This window comes from Gorilla gorilla, chromosome 8 (genome assembly GCF_029281585.2).
Source record: "Gorilla gorilla gorilla isolate KB3781 chromosome 8, NHGRI_mGorGor1-v2.1_pri, whole genome shotgun sequence".
Lineage (NCBI taxonomy): Eukaryota > Metazoa > Chordata > Mammalia > Primates > Hominidae > Gorilla > Gorilla gorilla.
The window spans coordinates 102,047,922-102,067,416 of NC_073232.2; the positions used below are offsets into that span (position 1 = coordinate 102,047,922).

The 19,495-nt window shown below is 34.2% G+C and overlaps 1 protein-coding gene across 6 annotated transcripts in view; it reads left to right on the plus strand.

Annotated features, from left to right (window-relative positions):
• The window catches only part of KIF20B (kinesin family member 20B), a 73,009-nt gene that overhangs the window by 2,683 nt on the left and 50,831 nt on the right, over window positions 1-19,495 (plus strand). For all 6 annotated transcript variants that reach the window (XM_055353831.2, XM_063710311.1, XM_004049777.4 and 3 more), the window contains exons 2-13: window positions 1,407-1,554; window positions 5,264-5,350; window positions 5,443-5,559; window positions 5,999-6,137; window positions 7,039-7,223; window positions 10,115-10,151; window positions 11,025-11,252; window positions 12,502-12,613; window positions 13,494-13,565; window positions 13,646-13,792; window positions 14,778-14,940; window positions 15,487-15,774. In XM_055353831.2, the coding sequence (XP_055209806.2) occupies window positions 1,408-1,554; window positions 5,264-5,350; window positions 5,443-5,559; window positions 5,999-6,137; window positions 7,039-7,223; window positions 10,115-10,151; window positions 11,025-11,252; window positions 12,502-12,613; window positions 13,494-13,565; window positions 13,646-13,792; window positions 14,778-14,940; window positions 15,487-15,774 (1,722 nt within the window). In that variant the 5' untranslated portion in view covers window position 1,407. The remainder of the gene's footprint in view (window positions 1-1,406; window positions 1,555-5,263; window positions 5,351-5,442; window positions 5,560-5,998; window positions 6,138-7,038; window positions 7,224-10,114; window positions 10,152-11,024; window positions 11,253-12,501; window positions 12,614-13,493; window positions 13,566-13,645; window positions 13,793-14,777; window positions 14,941-15,486; window positions 15,775-19,495) is intronic.

Genomic DNA, 19,495 nt, shown 5'->3' on the forward strand with positions numbered 1-19,495 from the left:
ACTGCAGGTGCACGCCACCACACCCGGCTAATTTTTGTATTTTTAGTAGAGACGGGGTTTCACCATGTTGGCCAGGATGGTCTCGATCTCCTGACCTCGTGATCCACCCATCTCGGCCTCCCAAAGTGCTGGGATTACAGGTGTGAGCCACTGCGCCCGGCCGTAGGCTTTTTAATTTTTATTTTAAACATTTATGGTCCTTGATCCAGTGGGCTTTTGAGATAAGATCCCTACCAGCTGTGAAGAAGTTTACACTGTAGGGTTATTATGCAAGGGCCATCTTTGGTTCATTTTATATAATACCTGTGGGTGATGGTCTTTACTACTTTCTTGAGCTAGGAACCTTAGTTTGGGAGTCACTGACCTGGATATTTTTTAATCTTGTCAAAAAACAGCACAGAGTCCTCCCCCTCTCTCTGGTATTGTACATCTAGTAGATTCTCTGTAAATATTAGAATGTTAGTATTTTTTAGTTAAGGTTATCCTTAAGTTTACCTTTTAGTTTAGTGATTTGATGTTTAATTCAATGGTAATAGTTTACTGATGCATTATGCCTATTTAACTTAAAACCTGTGATGTGTCAGGTACTGTTTTGAATGTGTTTACATATATTATTTTACTTTTTACTTGAATTTGAAATTGAAAGCAATTTTTCAGATAACTGAGTTTTGTTTTGTTTTTTTTTTTGACGGAGTCTCACTCTGTCGCCCAGGCTTGAGTGCAGTGGTGCGATCTCGATTCACTGCAACCTCTGCCTCCTGGGTTCAAGCAATTCTCTGCTTCAGCCTCCCGAGTAGCTGGGATTACAGGTGCCTGACACCACGCCTGGCTAATTTTTTTGTATTTTTAGTAGAGACGGGGTTTCACCATCTTGGCCAGGCTGGTCTTGAACTCCTGGCCTCGTGATCGACCCGCCTTGGCCTCCCAAAGTGCTGGGATTACAGGCGTGAGCCACCGCACCAGACCCAGATAACTGAGTTTTAACTTCTAAATGCTAAAACAAAGTCTGTAAGTAACATTCTACAGGAGTCACTAAGTAGATGACACAAGGTATAATTTACTCTGTGATCTGCTTACTATTTGAGTTTTGAGAGGATTTCATGGAGAGAGTAAACATTTTATACCATTTTTACAGATTACCTGTAGTCACGTAACCCAACTCTTTGAATGGATATTATATGAAAATAGTAGGCTGTGTTCAGTATTATTAGAATCAGAGTCTGTAAATATAATTTGATCTTTAGTCTTTCCTGTAGGGCATTGTGTTATAAATGAAGCAATGTAATGCGTTTCTTTTCTAAAATCTAGTTATTTGGAGGGAAGTAGTGGGCTAGACTTTTGAAAGTGTGGGTGGCTTACATGCTGACTTACTAAGGTTGTTAAAGAAGTTGCTGTTATTCTTGCAGAATGGAATCTAATTTTAATCAAGAGGGAGTACCTCGACCATCTTATGTTTTTAGTGCTGACCCAATTGCAAGGCCTTCAGAAATAAATTTCGATGGCATTAAGCTTGATCTGTCTCATGAATTTTCCTTAGTTGCTCCAAACACTGAGGTAAGTACAAGAAAAGTATTGTGTTGATTATCATACCTCCTTCTAATGCAAGGGTTGGCAAACAATGGCCTGTTTTTGTATTACCTGTTTTTGTACTTAGATACAAGCTAAGAATTGTTTTTATATTTTTAAATAGTGGAAGAAAAATCAAAATAGGAATAATGTCACATAACATAAAAATTATATGAATTTCAAACATCACTGTCCATAAAGTTTTATTGCATCACAATCATGCTTATTGATTTATTTATTTACTACATCCGTCGTGGCACTATAATGGCAGAGTTGAGTAGTTGTGAGGAGACTATAGGGTCTCTAGAACCTAAAATATTAGCTGTCTAGCTCTTTACCGAGAAAATTTATTGACTCCTGGATTGGCATGATGTTTTTGAGATTTGTCATGTGTCATACATCAGTAGTTTTTCCCTTTTTATTGCTAAATAGTTGTCTGTTGTGCAGATATGCCACATTTCCATTTGTCGTTTGATGGACATTTAGGTAGTTTACAGTTTGAGGCCATTATAAATAATGCTGCTTTGAACATTCATGTGCAAGCCTTTTTGTGAACTTGTGTTTTCATTTTTCTTTGGTAAATACCTAGGAATACAAACTGTATAAGTTTAACTTTATAAGTAACTACTAAACTGTTTTTCAAAGTGGCTATCCCAGCAGCGGCAATGTATGTAGGTTCCAGTGTTTCTACCTCTTTGCTAACACTTGATAATGGAAATTTTTATTTCTAGTGGATGTGTAATGGTATCCTGTTGTGGTTTTAGTTTGCCCTTTCTAATGAGCACTCTTTCAAGTATTCTTGGCCATTTTTCTACTTTCTTTGTAAGGTGTCTCTTCAGATCTTTTTCCCATTTAAATTAGGTTGTTTCATTAGTGTTTTGTGAGAAATCTTTATGTATACAAATCCTTTATCAGATTAATAGTGTCTTGATGATCAGACATTTTAAAATTTAAAGACATTCAATTTAACATTTTCTTTTCTTTTTTGGTGAATTTTTTTTTGTGTGTGTTCTCTTTAAGAAACTTTCGCCTTCCCCAAAGTTTTTGTCTTACTTTTTCTAGAAATTTTAGTTTTCATTTGAGTAGTTATATCTGTGGTCCACTTTGAACAGTTTTTGTGTGCAGTTGATATAGGGACCCAGGTTAACTTTTTTCTTTTTCTTTTTAGCTTCCATTCATTTTTTTTTTAAACTACATAAATAGTTATTTCAGCATTATCTGTTGAAAAGACTTTCCTTTCCCCGTTGTTTTGGTGCTTTACAAACGGCTGTGTATATGTGGATCTATTTCTGGATTTTATTCTCTTCCTTTGACCTATTTGTCCTTATTCCAACACAATACTGTCTATTTCTGTAGCTTTATAATGATTCTTGAAATTAGGTAGTGTGAATTCTCCAGTTTTGCTTTTCTAGGAAAATTTTGGCTTTTCTAGGTCCTTTGCATATTCATAAATTTTAGAATCAGCTTCCAGTTTCTACAAGACAGCATCTTGGGATTTTTGACTGGGATTGCATTAAATCTGTGGATCAATTTGGAGAGAATTGACATCTTGACAATATTGAGTCTTAATCCATGAACATGGTATTCTTCATTTTATTTAGGTCTTTAATGTCTCAGCCGTATTTTATACTTGTCAATGTAGAGGCCTTTCGTGTCTTTTGTCAAATATATTTATAAACATTTTATGTTATTTGATGCTATTGTAAATATTTTTAGTTGCTTTATTTAGGCATAATGAAACTGCATATATTTCAGATACGCAGTTTGATAAGTTTTGGCATGTGCATACACTTACGTAACTGTCACTACAGTCAAGATAGTGAGTATAACCATTACCCTCAAAAGTTTCCTGGAGGCTCCTTTTAAGTCCTCCCTCCTATCACACCTCCAAGTAACCTCTGATTAGCATTTTGTTAGTATACATTAATTTTTTGTAGATTTGTTGGATTTTGTATGCATATGTTCATGTTGTTTCTAAATAAAGAAAATTTTATTTCTTCCTTCCCGATTTGGATGACTTTTGTCTTTTCATTTGCTTTTTTTCTTTCCATTTTTTTTCCTTTTCTTTCCCCTCCTCTCCCCTCCACTTCTTTCTTTCCCTTCTTCCCTTCCCTTTTACCTTTCTTTTTCCTTTCCTTGTCTCTTCCCTTTTTCTTTCCCTTACCCCTCCTTTTTTTCTTCCCCCATCCCCTTTCCCCCTTCACACCCAATTACACCAGCTAGAACCTTTAATGCAATGTTACCGGAAGTGGGGAAGCAGAAATCCTCTTCTTATTACTCATTTTGCTGCTCATCTTAGATTGAGTCTTTCCTGTTAAGTTTGTTGTTAGCGATAGATTTTTTGTAAGTGCCCTTTATCAGGATGAGGAAGTTTGCATTCATTACACTTTGCTGAGCATTTTTATTACAAATGGACGTTGGATTTTGTCAAATGCTGTTTTCCCATCTGTAGAGATGAAAGTTTCTCTTCATTTATTCTTTTAATATGGTTAATTGCCTGGATTGATTTTTGAATGCTAAACCGACTTTATATTCCTAGAATAAACCATTCTTGGTCAGATGTATTATCCTGTTTTATATGTTGGCTAGTATTTTGTGTGGGAAATTTTGCGTATATCTTAATGTGGTATTTTGTTTTCTAATTTTTTCCTGAGGATATCTTTGTCAATTGTGTTATTCAGCTTATGTCAAACTCAAAATTAGTTAAGGTATTTTCTCTTCCTATATTTTCTTAAAGAGTTTGTGTACAATTTGTATTTTTTTTTTTTTTTGAGACGGAGTTGCCCAGGCTGGAGTGCAATGGCGCCATCTTGGCTCACCGCAATCTCTGCTTCCCAGGTTCAAGCGATTCTCCTGCCTTAGCCTCCCAAGTAGCTGGGATTACAGGCATGCACCACCATGCCTGGCTAATTTTGTATTTTTAGTTGAGATGGGGTTTCTCCATGTTGGTCAGGCTGGTCTCGAACTCCCGACCTCAGGTAATCCACCCGCTTCGGCCTCCCAAAGTGTTGGGATTACAGGCATGAGCCACCGCTCCTGGCCTGATCATTTTCTTAAATGTTTGATAGAATTTACCGTTAAACTACTAGGGCCTGAATTTTTTTTTTGTGGCATTATTTTGTTTGAAAATGGATTCAGTTTGCTTCATAGAAATTGGGTTATTCAGATTTTCTAGTTATGTCTGTTTTGATTAAGTTGCATTTATCAAGTTGTTTCCTTTTTACTTTTTTAAAAAAACATTAAAACATTTCTTTAAAATTACATTTTCTATGCACATTTCTTCCTCAGAAAAAGTAACAAGGAGAATGGTACATAGTAAAAAAATTCTGAATACCTCATGGAATTGAGCATTTGAATAATAGAATATTCTAGTTACTTTTGATTTATTCTAGAGTTATATTTTCCAATGACTTAGGGCCTCATTAATTATATTAGGCTTTTGTGAAATAAAGGCTTTTTATAAACTTCACGTATAAATACAGGAGATGGAGGAAATTGGATCTTTTTTGGTGTATTTTGTTTTTATTTAAATAGATTTATTGAGTTTTTCTAACATTATTAAAAGCAGGATAGTGACTGCTTAGAAATTCTTTATCATCTCAGATTATTATGTAAAAAGTAGCCATGTTAAGGAAAAATGGTCTCTGAAAAGCCGTATCTTTCAAAAACACAATGTTGTTCTCCTTTATTTTTTAAGGCAAACAGTTTCGAATCTAAAGATTATCTCCAGGTTTGTCTTCGAATAAGGCCATTTACACAGTCAGAAAAAGAACTTGAGTCTGAGGTTTGTGTTGAATTTAATAGAATTTTAATATTTTACTTTCATTTAAAATGGCAAAATACTAGTTTTTATTTATTGGGGGGTATGTTTTCTAGGGCTGTGTGCATATTCTGGATTCACAGACTGTTGTGCTGAAAGAGCCTCAGTGCATCCTTGGTCGGTTAAGTGAAAAAAGCTCAGGGCAGATGGCACAGAAATTCAGTTTTTCCAAGGTAAAACTGAAGTGTTTTTGTTTTTTGTTTTAAGGATAAAGAGACTTGGCTTAGGCTAAATTGCTATATAATTGTATATAATGAACTATACATTTTATGCTTATGCAACTTAGATTTTAAGGATAAGACTCAAATCTCAGGTCTGGAAATATATAATTGGATGTAAAGAGATCACTGTAGTGTTATTAAAATTATTATTAATATATTTTTAAGAAATATTCTTTTCAAAACTTAGGTGAATACTTGATTCCCTGGTTCAGATTTCTATCTTGAAAACTTTCTGGTAGTAAAACTATCAAATGTATTTGTGGGAGTGGGGATGTGGCACCTATTTTAAGAATGAATCTTTTAAATTTTTGAACAGTAGTGTTGGGATAGAACACACTATTAATATTAACTTGAATTTTCTAAAAAGAGTTTTTAAAAAATGTTTGCTTAGGTTTTTGGCCCAGCAACTACACAGAAGGAATTCTTTCAGGGTTGCATTATGCAACCAGTAAAAGACCTCTTGAAAGGACAGAGTCGTCTGATTTTTACTTACGGGCTAACCAATTCAGGAAAAACATATACATTTCAAGGTAAATATTGTTTTATTTTGGTTGGAAAGGATAAGGAAGCAATAATAATCACTCAGTGTTTTTATAATACATACATGTAGTTATGTTGCTATTACCTAGTATGCGTTTGCTCTATTTTTAATAGTACTAGCATATTATTACGTATTGCTTTTTTTTTTTTTTTTTTTTTTTTTGGCGGGGGAGGGACAGAGTCTCACTCTGTTGCCCAGGCTGGAGTGCAGTGGTGTGATCTCGGCTCACTACAACCTCTGCCTCCTGGGTTCAGACGACTCTCCTGCCTGAGCTACTCAGCTTCCCAAGTAGCTGGGACTACAGGCGTGCGCCACCATGCCAAGCTAATTTTTATATTTTTGTAGAAATGGGGGTTCACCATTTTGGCCAGGCTAGTCTCGAACTCCTGACCTCAGGTGATATGCCCACCTTGGCCTTCCAAAGTGCTTAGATTACAGGCAAGAGCCACCATGCCTGGCCTTGCTATTGGGTTTTAATTCAAATTTATTTAATTCATTTGTAAAAATACTTTACCCATTGATAGAGATTTAGATGATGATTAAAATCCAGAAAAAGTATTGATGTGATACAGAGAATTAAGCATAAATGACCAGAAGAAATTTTATATTTCATTTTACTTTTATAGTTTGCGATTATGGGTGGTTACAAATCTTAATATGGTTGCATTATCTGAATGTGAAGTTTCATGTTTACATCAGAATAATAGTCAATAAAATGTTGGTAATACTGTGAATAACAAAGTGATGGAAAACTGAGTAATCCTCAGCTATCATTTTCGTTTCAGTTGTTGACTCTTGCCTATTGGTAGTATAAAAGGAGCTTTAATAAACAAGGAAAGTTTCCTCTTTCCTAGTAGACTGAGAGAGTATAACAAAAATTCCTTTTGCAGGCACAGAAGAAAATATTGGCATTCTGCCTCGAACTTTGAATGTATTATTTGATAGTCTTCAAGAAAGACTGTATACAAAGATGAACCTTAAACCACATAGATCCAGAGAATACTTACGGTTATCATCAGAACAAGAGAAAGAAGAAATTGCTAGCAAAAGTGCATTGCTTCGGCAAATTAAAGAGGTATGGAAATATTTTAGTATGTAAAATATGTATAATTCCTGACTTCTTATAAACCCTTTAGATTGTTTCACTATATATTGGAATCTGGTTTGTGGTGGTAGTGTTTTTTGTTATTATTTATGTTTTCGAGAAAAATAAAGCTTAAAGTGTGAAGACATCTTTTCTATTTGTATTATACCAACAGCAAGAATGTTTAAACAATACAAATGTAAATGGTTCTGAAATCTTTTTTGATTGTTGTAGAGCCAGCATTGTGCTTTTTATGTAATGATTTTTTAAAATTCTGTTTTTTAATTGTGAAAGTAATATGTACCCAAAATTTAAAATAGGGAATGTGAGAAGTAAAAAGTAAAAGTTTCCTTTAATTTCATTCCTAAAGAAAAAATTATTAATAGATTGGGAAGTATTGTTTTTGGACCTTTTCTCTCTCTATATAAAATCCATACACAGAGCTTTCTATCTGTATGTACACAAACATGGTCATATATATGATGTGTATATCTTCATACCTTTGTTTTTATATGTATGATATAATTTTTTTTTTTAAACAAAAAGATCTTACTATGCTTACCATTCTATGACTTGGTATTTCATTTAGCGTATCTTAAATCTCTTCCTACCTTAAATCATGTGCCTTTTATCTGTTATGTCTTTAACTTGTTTTTTTAAATTTTTAATCAGCTTTTAAAACTAAGTCTGCATTGATGGACATTTGTATTGTTTCTGTGTTTTACTATTTTGAACAGTGTTTCAGTAAAGAAACATTCCATTGCAAATATATTTGGTGCTAATTTTCCCAAACTCAGGCCAAGATTGGATATTTAATAATGTCTGGTTTGATAGGTGAAAAATGGCTCACTTGAGCTTACTTTATATTTTTTTAATTGTAAATTTGTTGATTAGTACATCTTAGAATTTTTTCCTGTGAATTGTCACATACGTTCTTTGTCCATTTATCTAGTATTGTATGACTTTTCTTGTTTACTGATTTATTAAAATGTATTTAAAAAAATGAATACATTATTAATGTATTAGTGTATGGGTTGCAAATTTTCTGGCTTATTGTTTGCTTCTCCCCTGCCCCCATTGTGTTTTTCTTTTTTTTCTTCCTTTTTTTAGTTTTTAGAGACAGGATCTTGCTTTGTCATCCAGGTTGGAGTATAGCGGTATGATCATAGCTCACTGCTGTCTTGAACTCCTGGGCACAAGTGGTTCTCCTGCCTCGACCTCCTCTGAATAACTGGAACTACAGGGGCAAGCCACCGCTCCTGGCTGTTTTGATTTTTTTTGTAGAAATGGGGTCTTGGTATGTTGCCTAGGCTGGACTTGAACTCTTGGCCTCAAGAGATCCTCTTCCCTTGGCCTTCCAAAGTGTTGAGATTACATGTTTGAGCTGCCAAGCCTGGCCCATTGTGTTTTTCAGTATTCATCTACTCAGCAAATTTTATTAAGTCATCTGTTTTTTTTCCAGGCAATATTTTCAGTTTTGAGGACAAATGGTACTGCCCTCATGGAGACTGACAATAAATAAATATGTAATATACTGTGAAGAGGTATTATTTTATATAAGGTGGTACCATATAAACTTTTAAAAATGAAGTTATACTTGTCTGTTTATTCCTCTTGTGCCTTCTGGATTTTGTAGTATATTTTCAGACATTATTCTATTCAAGGCTGTTAAAAACTACTAATTGTTTTTGTAAATATTTTTACCCTATTAATACAAATTTTTCTTTTTTAAAACATTTAGAAACCAGGGTTTTAAGGCAGTAAAAAGTGTGTTACCAGTGGAGTTCAAAGTTGAGTCTGTGACTATGGTCTCTGAAAGTAAAATAGTGTTTTAACAAAATTTATGGGGATTGGTAGATAACTCCATAGCCAATTCATAGAGGAAATTAAAATCATTAATAATGAAAAAAATTTTTCACTGGGCATGGTGGTTCATGCCTGTAATCTCAGAACTTTGGGAGACTGAAGCAGGCAGATCGCTTGAGGCCAGGAGTTGGAGACTAGCCTGGCCAACATGGCAAAACCCCGTCTCTATTAAAAATACAAAAAGTTAGCTGGGCGTGGTGACTCACGCCTGTAGTCCCAGCTGCTTGGGAGGCTGAGGCACAAGAATTGCTTGAACCCAGGAGGTGGAGATTACAGTGAGCCGAGATTGCACCACTACATTCCAGCCTGGGTGACAGAGCAAGACTCTCAAAAAAAAAAAAAAAAAAATTCTAACAAGTTATCCAGTTAAAACATGATACTGTTTTGCCTATGAAATGATTAAAATGTTAAAAAAAAATGAGATAATGTGCTTTCATACATTGTAAATGGTTCTAGAAAGCAAATTGGCAATAGTGTGTTAAGAGTGAGACATTAAAATATTTTATATCTTTTCATCCACCAATTCACTTTTAGGTGTATACTCCAAGGAAATGGGTTTATTTCTATTTCTAAGGAAATAATAAGAATGCAGAAGAAAATATGTAAAGATGTTTGGCAAAACTTGGTGAATAATTTAAATGTTTAATAATAAGGGAATAATTAAGTCATTTCACATGTGTTATATAGCCATCAAATGTTGTAAACAATTTTTAATTATGGGGAGAAAAAGCTTACAACATAAGTGTGGGGAAAAGAATAGAAGGGAAATATTTTAAAATATTAATAGTAACCAACCAGAGTGGCAGGATTATACATGATAATATTCTTTTTCATAGTTCTCTGTATTTTTCCATGAAACTATATTATTTAGCTAGGAAAAATTAAAGAATTCATTGAATTGAGTAGATGAAAGGTTGTGATTTGGTAGTGACTTATTTGGATAGGTAATTAATATCTTGATTATTTAACTTTAATGAAAATGTTTTTTTAATTTTTTAAAACAATCTTTTTTTTAGGTTACTGTGCATAATGATAGTGATGATACTCTTTATGGTAAGGTTTCGTTGCTCACTTATCTTTGATATATCGATTATATGAAGTACATTTGAAAAGCTTTTAATTTTTAAATCACTTCTAATGTTTTATTTTTATTATTAAAAAATTTTTAGGCTGGGAGAGGTGGCTCACGCCTGTAATCCCAGCACTTTGGGAGGCTGAGGTGGGTGGATCATGAGGTCAAGAGATTGAGACCATCCTGGCCAACATGGTGAAACCCCGTCTCTACTAAAAATAAAAAAATTACCTGGGCGTGGTGGCACGGGCCTGTAGTCCTAGCTACCTGGGAGGCTGAAGCAGGAGAATCCTTGAACTCGGGAGGTGGAGGTTGCAGTGAGCCGAGATCCCGCCACTGCCCTCCAGCCTGACGACAGAGTGAAACTGTCTCAAAAAAAAAAAATTTTCACATTGTATTTATTTATTTTTTTTCTATAGACCTCTTCTTTGGTTACTAAGGATTTAATTTCTATAATGACATAGTCGGTGATACCTGGAAAATGATACATATTTATATGAAATGTCAGTCATTGTAATGTTTTGTTTGTATTAAATATTACAGATATCCCTTTTACTGGTTACAATTTTAATATTGAATTTGAAAGACACTTGTTTTTCTTTGTCCTTTACGTTTAATTTCTATTGGTTCATTAACATATTTTCAAAAAGAAAGGAATTATAAGAAGTAGTCTAACTTTGGTTAATCCACATATTATTTACATCTTCCTTTGTTCCAAAAAGTGTTTAACATAGATGGTCAAAAGATTAAGCATACTTGGTTTTTCAAGTCTGAGAATCAATCTGTACTTTTGTCACGTTTTTAGTCAGTTGCTTACTTTCGTGATTGTTTTTTCTTTTTCTTTTTTTTTGTAGGAAGTTTAACTAACTCTTTGAATATCTCAGAGTTTGAAGAATCCATAAAAGATTATGAACAAGCCAACTTGAATATGGCTAATAGTATAAAATTTTCTGTGTGGGTTTCTTTCTTTGAAATTTACAATGAATATATTTATGACTTATTTGTTCCTGTATCATCTAAATTCCAAAAGAGAAAGATGCTGCGCCTTTCCCAAGACGTAAAGGGCTATTCTTTTATAAAAGGTATACTAATGAATATTTTTATTTTATTGCTCCGAAGTTCTCTTCCTGGGCTTTGTGATAGCTGTAAGACTAAAGCAAATAGAAAATTGAAAATTGTAATGCTAATTATTAACATTAAGAGAAGAAGATAATTTTGTGCTTTGGAAGTATGTTTTGGTATATTTATTAAACTTGAATATAAAAGGGTCTGTTTTGGTATTGTATTTGCTTGAGTATCATTAATTGGATTTGTGGTGATGGGAAAAACTGTGTATGGTTATGTTCACATTATTCTCCTGCTTTGTAACAGTGTCCAAATTTTGGAGCTATGAAATGTTACTATCCTTCCAGAGTGGTTTTTCTAACCTTTTAAAACAATTATTCACAGTAGGAAACACATATTAATAACATCATGACTCAGTACCTACATGCATGTATATATATACATATGTAATATTTACAACTCAAAAGTTTCATTAATTATACTTTTACTACAAGGAATGCACTGTAATATTTTCTATATTCTTTGTCATTTCTACAAAATGCTGGCCAGATGCAGTGGCTCACACCTGTAATCCCAGCACTTTGGGAGGCTGAGGCGGGTGGATCACTTGAGCTCAGGAATTCGAGACGAGCTTGGGCAACATGGCAAAACGCCATCTCTACAAAAAATACAAAAATTAGCCTGGCATGATCGTATGCATCTGTAGTCCCAGCTACTCAGGAGGCTGAGGCAGGAGGATCACTTGAGCCTAGGAGGTCAAGGCTGTAGAGAGCCACGATCACGCCTTTGCACTCCAGGCTGGGCAACAGAGTGAGACCCTGTCTCCAAATAATAAATAAATAAATAAATAAAAATTAAAATACTGGTCATGATTCAATAAATCTGATTTTATGATTCACTAATAAATTACAGTCTTCAGTGTTTAATAGCTAGGTAATTTTACAGGTTTGATCTGTACTGTATTTTGCCTCTCTTTTTTTCCCGAGTGTCTAATTCTAAGGAATTGTTACTGTATTTAATTTTCCGTTTGGCAGACTCTGTTGACAAACATTTATTTTGTGTGTTTGTGTAATTTACATTCTAGAACATTGTTACAATCTTCTCCTCTGGTGTAACCTGAAATAGCTGAGTTGACTCCAGCTAGGATGTGTTGTTAGAAGAAAGATTTCATTATATGTCACTAGGAAAAGACTTTCAAAGAGATTACATTGTAGAACACATTCTTTGTCTCAATAAATTAATATATATCCTCTTTATTTTTTAAAGATCTACAATGGATTCAAGTATCTGATTCCAAAGAAGCCTATAGACTTTTAAAACTAGGAATAAAGCACCAGAGTATTGCCTTCACAAAATTGAATAATGCTTCCAGTAGAAGGTAAAGAATAAACTCTGTAAGAGTAAACTCGAATCACCGATAGTATTCAATGCTAATTTAAACACAGTTAATTTTACATTCAAGTGGGCAGTAGGTTCTCTCGTGTTAAATAAATTCATAAGGCATAAAAAACATTTGGTATACAGAATAACACTAAACATGTTTATCAGTACTGTTTCCTGTCCTGACAGTAGATTTATTAATTTATAGGAAATCTCTGAGGTAGTTTTACTCTTTCTTTATGTCAGTATCTAAGCTCAGTATTTTTGGCGTTGGTAATAATGGTGGCCTTTTCTCTGGGTCTTTCTCACTTATCCCCTGAATAGTATATAAATATACTCAGTGAGGGTATAATCTCAAGGGGTTAAGGAAGGAAGTTTTGATGGGATTGGGGGATGAGAGGCAAAGGAAATAAGTTTAAGCAGTGAGATAATTAAAGCAGGCTTTTTCTTAGAGAAGGAGCCCTGTTCCCGTAGTCAGTTGGGCATGGGACAATACAAGATCCGGATCTATAGGTCAAATGTATGCTTTGCTTTAGGTATGTATTCAGAGTATTGGCTAGCTGTACATAATATCATTTTAACTAATATTATCTTTTCAAACAAAATGTCGCTTTATTATAAATGATACTATTAATAGAAGTTGAACTGTCAGGAGATAATTTGAGGGATTTAGAGCTAGGCAAAAGGTGATTTTAGGCATTTGGGTATGTAAGTGACAGTAGAACACTGGCTTGAAATATTTAACAGCTAATTGGAAAATGCAGTGGTGGACTGTAGTTATACTAGGGTATAAATAAGATTGATTTGAATACTTGTCTCTCCTATTTAGAATGCAGAAATTAAAAATGATAAGATAACATTTGATCTTTGTATTTCAGTCACAGCATATTCACTATTAAGATATTACAGATTGAAGATTCTGAAATGTCTCGTGTAATTCGAGTCAGTGAGTAAGTTGAATATTCTTTAAATTTAATTATTTGTAATTGTTTTGAAGAACTTTTAAAGTACTTTTTTTTTCTTAATTCAGATTATCTTTATGTGATCTTGCTGGTTCAGAACGAACTATGAAAACACAGAATGAAGGTGAAAGGTTAAGAGAGACTGGGAATATCAACACTTCTTTATTGACTCTGGGAAAGTGTATTAACGTCTTGAAGAATAGTGAAAAGTCAAAGTAAGTGTTTCTGAAAGTGTTATTAGCATATTAAATATTACAGTATTTAAACTTTCAACTTTTTTGTTTTTAGGAAGTTCTTTTTTGATTTTTAAACTGCTTCTTATGTAATGACTGTATAGATTGTGATTCAAGTACTTAAGAGATCTTGGATTAAAGACAATGATAGAAATGTCAGTTGATGCCAGTAACTCATCAGGTAAAGTCAGTATTTTCCATGGCAAATCTACACCAATAGACACTGTAAATGAGAAGCTTCTAATGCTGGTTTAGGATCTAAAACCACTTTATTCTTATTAATGCATTGTGTGTGGTTCTAGATGCAATAGATTTTTGCATTAATTAGCATTTTAGGCTGAGTAAATATAAATCAGCCTTCACCATTTCTATTTAGGGTGTTTCATGACATCTCTTATATACTTGCTCTATGCTAGGGAACATAACCCAATTAAATGTGGTTTTCTTTATAATTTACATAGTAGGTTATTGTTAGTAAGTAGCAGCAGTTAAAACAAACAGCCAGGCATGGTGGCTTACGCCTGTAATCCCAGCACTTTTGGAGGCTGAGGCAGGAGGATTGCTTGAGCCCAGGGGTTCAAGACCAGCCTCATCTCTACTAAAAATAAAAATAAAAAAATTAACCAGATGTGGTGGCAGGCACCCGTAATCCCTGCTACCCTGGAGGCAGAGGTGAGAGGATCGCTTGAGCCTAAGAGGTTGAGGCTGCAGTGAGCTATGATTGTGCCACTGTACTCCAGTCTGGGCAACCGAGCTAGACCCTGTCTCAAAACAGAAACAAAAACAAAAACAAACAAGAAAAGATAAAAAGAAAACTGAGAAGGACTATTACATCTGAAACTAATCACTACCCTAAAGTTTAATTTCATGATAGGTGGCTTAATTATTTCTTTGTAAAATGTCTCAGCACCCTGATTTTATGAGATGTTTTTTAACTTACAATGTTTTCTGAAAATTTTTTCTGTAGGTTTCAACAGCATGTGCCTTTCCGGGAAAGTAAACTGACTCACTATTTTCAAAGTTTTTTTAATGGAAAAGGGAAAATATGTATGATTGTCAATATCAGCCAATGTTATTTAGCCTATGATGAAACACTCAATGTATTGAAGTTCTCCGCCATTGCACAAAAAGTAAATATTTATTTTATTAAGCCTCTTATTATTAGAATATTAACAGTTTTTCTTGAAATAAATATTTTGTCCTTAATACTGTAAGCCTAGGAAATAATTGAAAATTAAAAAGGTAAATATTTAACCAAGTAGGAAGACATGAGAAAGGGTTGAAAGTTGCCCATGCTAGGATTAAAATGACCTTTAGTAATAAGAGTTAGTAATAAACATCAGTTATAAATTAATGAGTATTTTTGGAATGAATTGTCTGCTCTGCCATTCATCTTGTTCATTTGGTACTTCTGGGTGATTGGAAAACCCTCTGCTAAGATTAATACTGAACACTTAGCCCAGGAAGATAGATTTTTCCTCTAGTTTACATGTGTAAGTAGCTTTTTTCCTATCAGAATGTTCTTTTAGGGATGGTGATTCCTGTTTGTATGTATGTTTGAATAGTTTTTCCTTAACACTTGAGTTTTCATTTGACTTAAATTTATAAAATAATCATTTTCTAGTGGACAGTTCTTGTCTTTTCTGTTTTAAAAGTCACATTGAATATTTTAACAGGTTTGTGTCCCAGACACTTTAAATTCCTCTCAAGAGAAATTATTTGGACCTGTCAAATCTTCTCAAGATGTATCACTAGACAGTAATTCAAACAGTAAAATATTAAATGTAAAAAGAGCCACCATTTCATGGGAAAATAGTCTAGAAGATTTGATGGAAGACGAGGATTTGGTTGAGGAGCTAGAAAATGCTGAAGAAACTCAAAATGTGGAAACTAAACTTCTTGATGAAGATCTAGATAAAACATTAGAGGAAAATAAGGCTTTCATTAGCCACGAAGAGAAAAGAGTATGTATTAAGAACTCATACTTCTATGCTTGTCTTCTTATTCTGAAGTTAAGGTTAAATCTTAAGGCTCTCTCTCTTCAGTTTTTTTCAACAGTACACTGAAGTTTTTGTGTTCAACTTTATATTTTGAAAAATTTCAAACCTATAGAAAGACTAGTACAATGAATACTCATTTATCCTTCACCTGGATTCTCCAGTTACCATTTTATGAGTATGTGAATACACATCTTTTGGTCTGTACGATTTGAAAATAAGATCCAGACATAATGACACCTTACATCTAAATATTTGAACGTATTTTTCTAAGAACATGGACATTTTCATCATGATCACAAGACCATGAAATTTTCATACCCCAAAAATTTAATATTGATACACTAATATAACCTTGTATACTGTTTGTATTGAGATTTCCCCAGTGTTCCCAATATGTTCTTTATAGCCACTTTGTTTTTGTCTACAGCCAGAGTTAACACATTGCTTTTGATTATTGTGTTTCTTTAATCATTTCTAATCTAGCACTGACATTTTTGAAAAGTGGATCCTAGTTTTCTCATAGAATACCTGCAGTCTAGATTTGTTTGATTATTTCTTCATGATTTAGGTTTAATACATTAGGGAAGCTTTTTATGTAGGTTAAGTTGTAAATTTTCCATTGCATCACACCAAGAGCCACATGATGTCTGATTTTTCCATTCTTAGAGATGGTAAGTTTTGCTCACTTGGTTAAGATAACAGTATGTCAGATCTTTATTGCAAAACCATATTATTTGTGGGGTGATACTTATAGACCATGTGAGTATCCTTTCACTAAGTGATTTTATGTATTTCATCAGACTTTTATTTTGCAGTCTCAAGTACAAGTGCTAAAAATATCTACCAAGTACCTATGATCCCATATCTTCAAAAACACTAATTGTTTGTCGTCTTATTATTATGATAAATAAATAAGATTTAACAGTTGTTTTTTTAGCCTCTGTCCAATTATAGTATTTATTTATTTATTTATTTATTTATTTATTTTTGAGAGAGTGTCTTGCCATGTTGCCCAGGCTAGAGTGCAATGGCACGATCTCGGCTTACTGCAACCTCTGCCTCCCGGGTTCAAGCGATTCTCCTGCCTCAGCCTCCTGAGTAGCTGGGAGTATAGTTAAGTTTTTTTTGTATCTTTAGTAGAGAGGGGTTTCACCATGTTGGCCAGGTTGGTCTCGAACTCCTGACCTTGCGATTGCCCTCCTCGGCCTCCCAAAATGCTGGGATTACAGGCGTGAGCCACCTTACCTGGCCACCTATTCCCCTCTTTAATTGGCCATAACTCCGTGAGTATAGATGGAGTCCTCTTACCAGTGTCCTAGAAACACTAGTAGACCTGTGTTCATGGGTGTGCTTTAATGGTGTTGACACATCACACATCACAGTACTCTTTTGGATTGCAGAAGTATAAGTAGATCGATGATGTATTAGGCTAAATACTCTCATTTTAATAATTTACCTTCATGTCCCTGAAAGCAATTATTGAACATATGTTTGGAAACAAGAATGATAGCCTCAGATGTAGTACAAGTCCCACTTTATCTGGTCACTATGTGATTAGACCGTGTTACTTGGGCTTCTGTAATGTATTAAATAGTACCTCCTCAGTGACGAAAGGAGCCATTAATAGTCTAGTTTGGCTGGTGCAGTGGCTCACACCTGTAATTCCAGCACTTTGGGAAGCTGAGGTAGGAGGATTGCTTGAGCTCAGGAGTTCAAAACTAGCCTGGGCAACATAGTGAGACCCCATCTCTACAAAAAAGTAAAATTAGTTAGGCATGATGACGCACAGGTGTAGTCCCAGCTACTCGGGAGGCTGCAGTGGGAAGATTGCTTGAGCCCAGGATTTCTAGGCAGCAGTGAGCCATCACTGCACTACTGCACTCTGGCCTGGGTGACAGAGTGAGACCTTGTCTTAAAAACAAAGAAACAAGCCAAAAAACCCAGTTTTTTTTTTTTTTCATTTCAAAGTTGAAATTTTTGTATAATGTTGGTTAGTAAAATTTTTGAAATTACTAGAGAAAAATATTTAATGCTATAGTTTATGATGGATTATATAGTATAAATGCTTATCATATAAGATTGACTAAATATTTTAAGGAAATTCATCAAAATGTCTAATATTTGACATTTAAAAATCAATATGATTAGGTGTTGGCATGCTTTATTTTTTTCTTCTAGAGACAAAGTCTTGCTCTGTTGCCTAGGCTGGAGTGCAATAGTATAGTTACGGCTCACTGCAGCTTCGAAATCCTGGGCTCAAGTGATCCTCTTGCCTCAGTCTCCTGAGTAGCTGGGACCACAGATGCATGCCACCACCCCTAACTAATTTTTAAAAATGTTTTGTAGACATGAGGCCTTGCTCTATTGCCCACGCTGATCTTGAACCCTTGGGCTCAGGCAATCCTCCTGCCTTGCAAAGCGCTGGGATTACAGATGTGAGTCAATGTGCCCAGCCCTTTATTGACATTTTAATTAAAGGATTGGGACTTTTAAAAACCATTATAAAATACCTTGGTATTAGCATACATATACTTAAATTCGTTTAGCTATAATAGCCAGCCTAAATTTTTTCAGCAAAATCTTTATCAGATGCTAACAATGATAAAACCTAATTATTGAAAACTATTAAACTTCCCGCCAGGCGTGGTGGCTCATGCCTGTAATCCCAGCACTTTGGGAGGCCAAGGTGGGTGGATCATGAGGTTGAGAGATTGAGACCATCCTGGCTAACACGGTGAAACCCCATCTCTACTAAAAATACAAAAAATTAGCCAGGCGTGGTGTCTGGCACCTGTAGTCCCAGCTACTCGGGAGGTTGAGGCAGGAGAATGGCATGAACCTGGGGGGCGGAGGTTGCAGTGAGCCGAGATCGAGCCACTGCACTCCAGCCTGGGCGACAGAGTGAGACTCCGTCTCAAAAAAAATAAATAAATAAAATAAACAAACTTCCCAAGGTTTTTCCACATTCATTCTGATGTCTCCTTCAATAGTTATTATTTATTGTTTTACACAGTTAGAAAGTATGTAGTTTAAAATTATTAAAATAGTATTATATATTTATAGTAGAGTGAAAAAGAAAATTTAAATATAAAGATCTCTCAAATCTACCACGAATGTTAATGGATTTTTATTATATATTACTGTTTTGTAACCTGGTATTCTTTATATAAAAATAAATTGTGAAAAGTATGAATTATTAATATAGGTTATCATTATTGATTACAGTAGTTTACTGTATGGTAGTATCATAATTAAACCCGTCCTTTAACGTTGGTTGAGTTGGTTTCACTTTTTCATTATTTAAACACAACTACCATCACAAAACAACAACACTGTGATCAGCATTCGTACAACCAGAACATGGGGTTATATTATAATTATTTTCAGTATAAATTCTTGGAGGCAGAGTTTCAAAGTCTGGATAGCCGTAGAACTATTTTCAAATATAAAGTTGAGACATTGGAAGATCTGTAGCTTAGAGTTTATTGTTTAATTTGTTGTTGAGTAACTTTAAATAGAAACATTAAAAAATATGTAGCTGTTTCCTTAATGCTACAATTTATGTTATGAATGTATAATGGTCATGTTAAGTGTTTTATTTATTGCTTTATTTGTATATTGCACATTTTTCATGATTATGTATGTGTTTCAAAGGCTATAGAATTGCTGTTGACATCTGGATAGT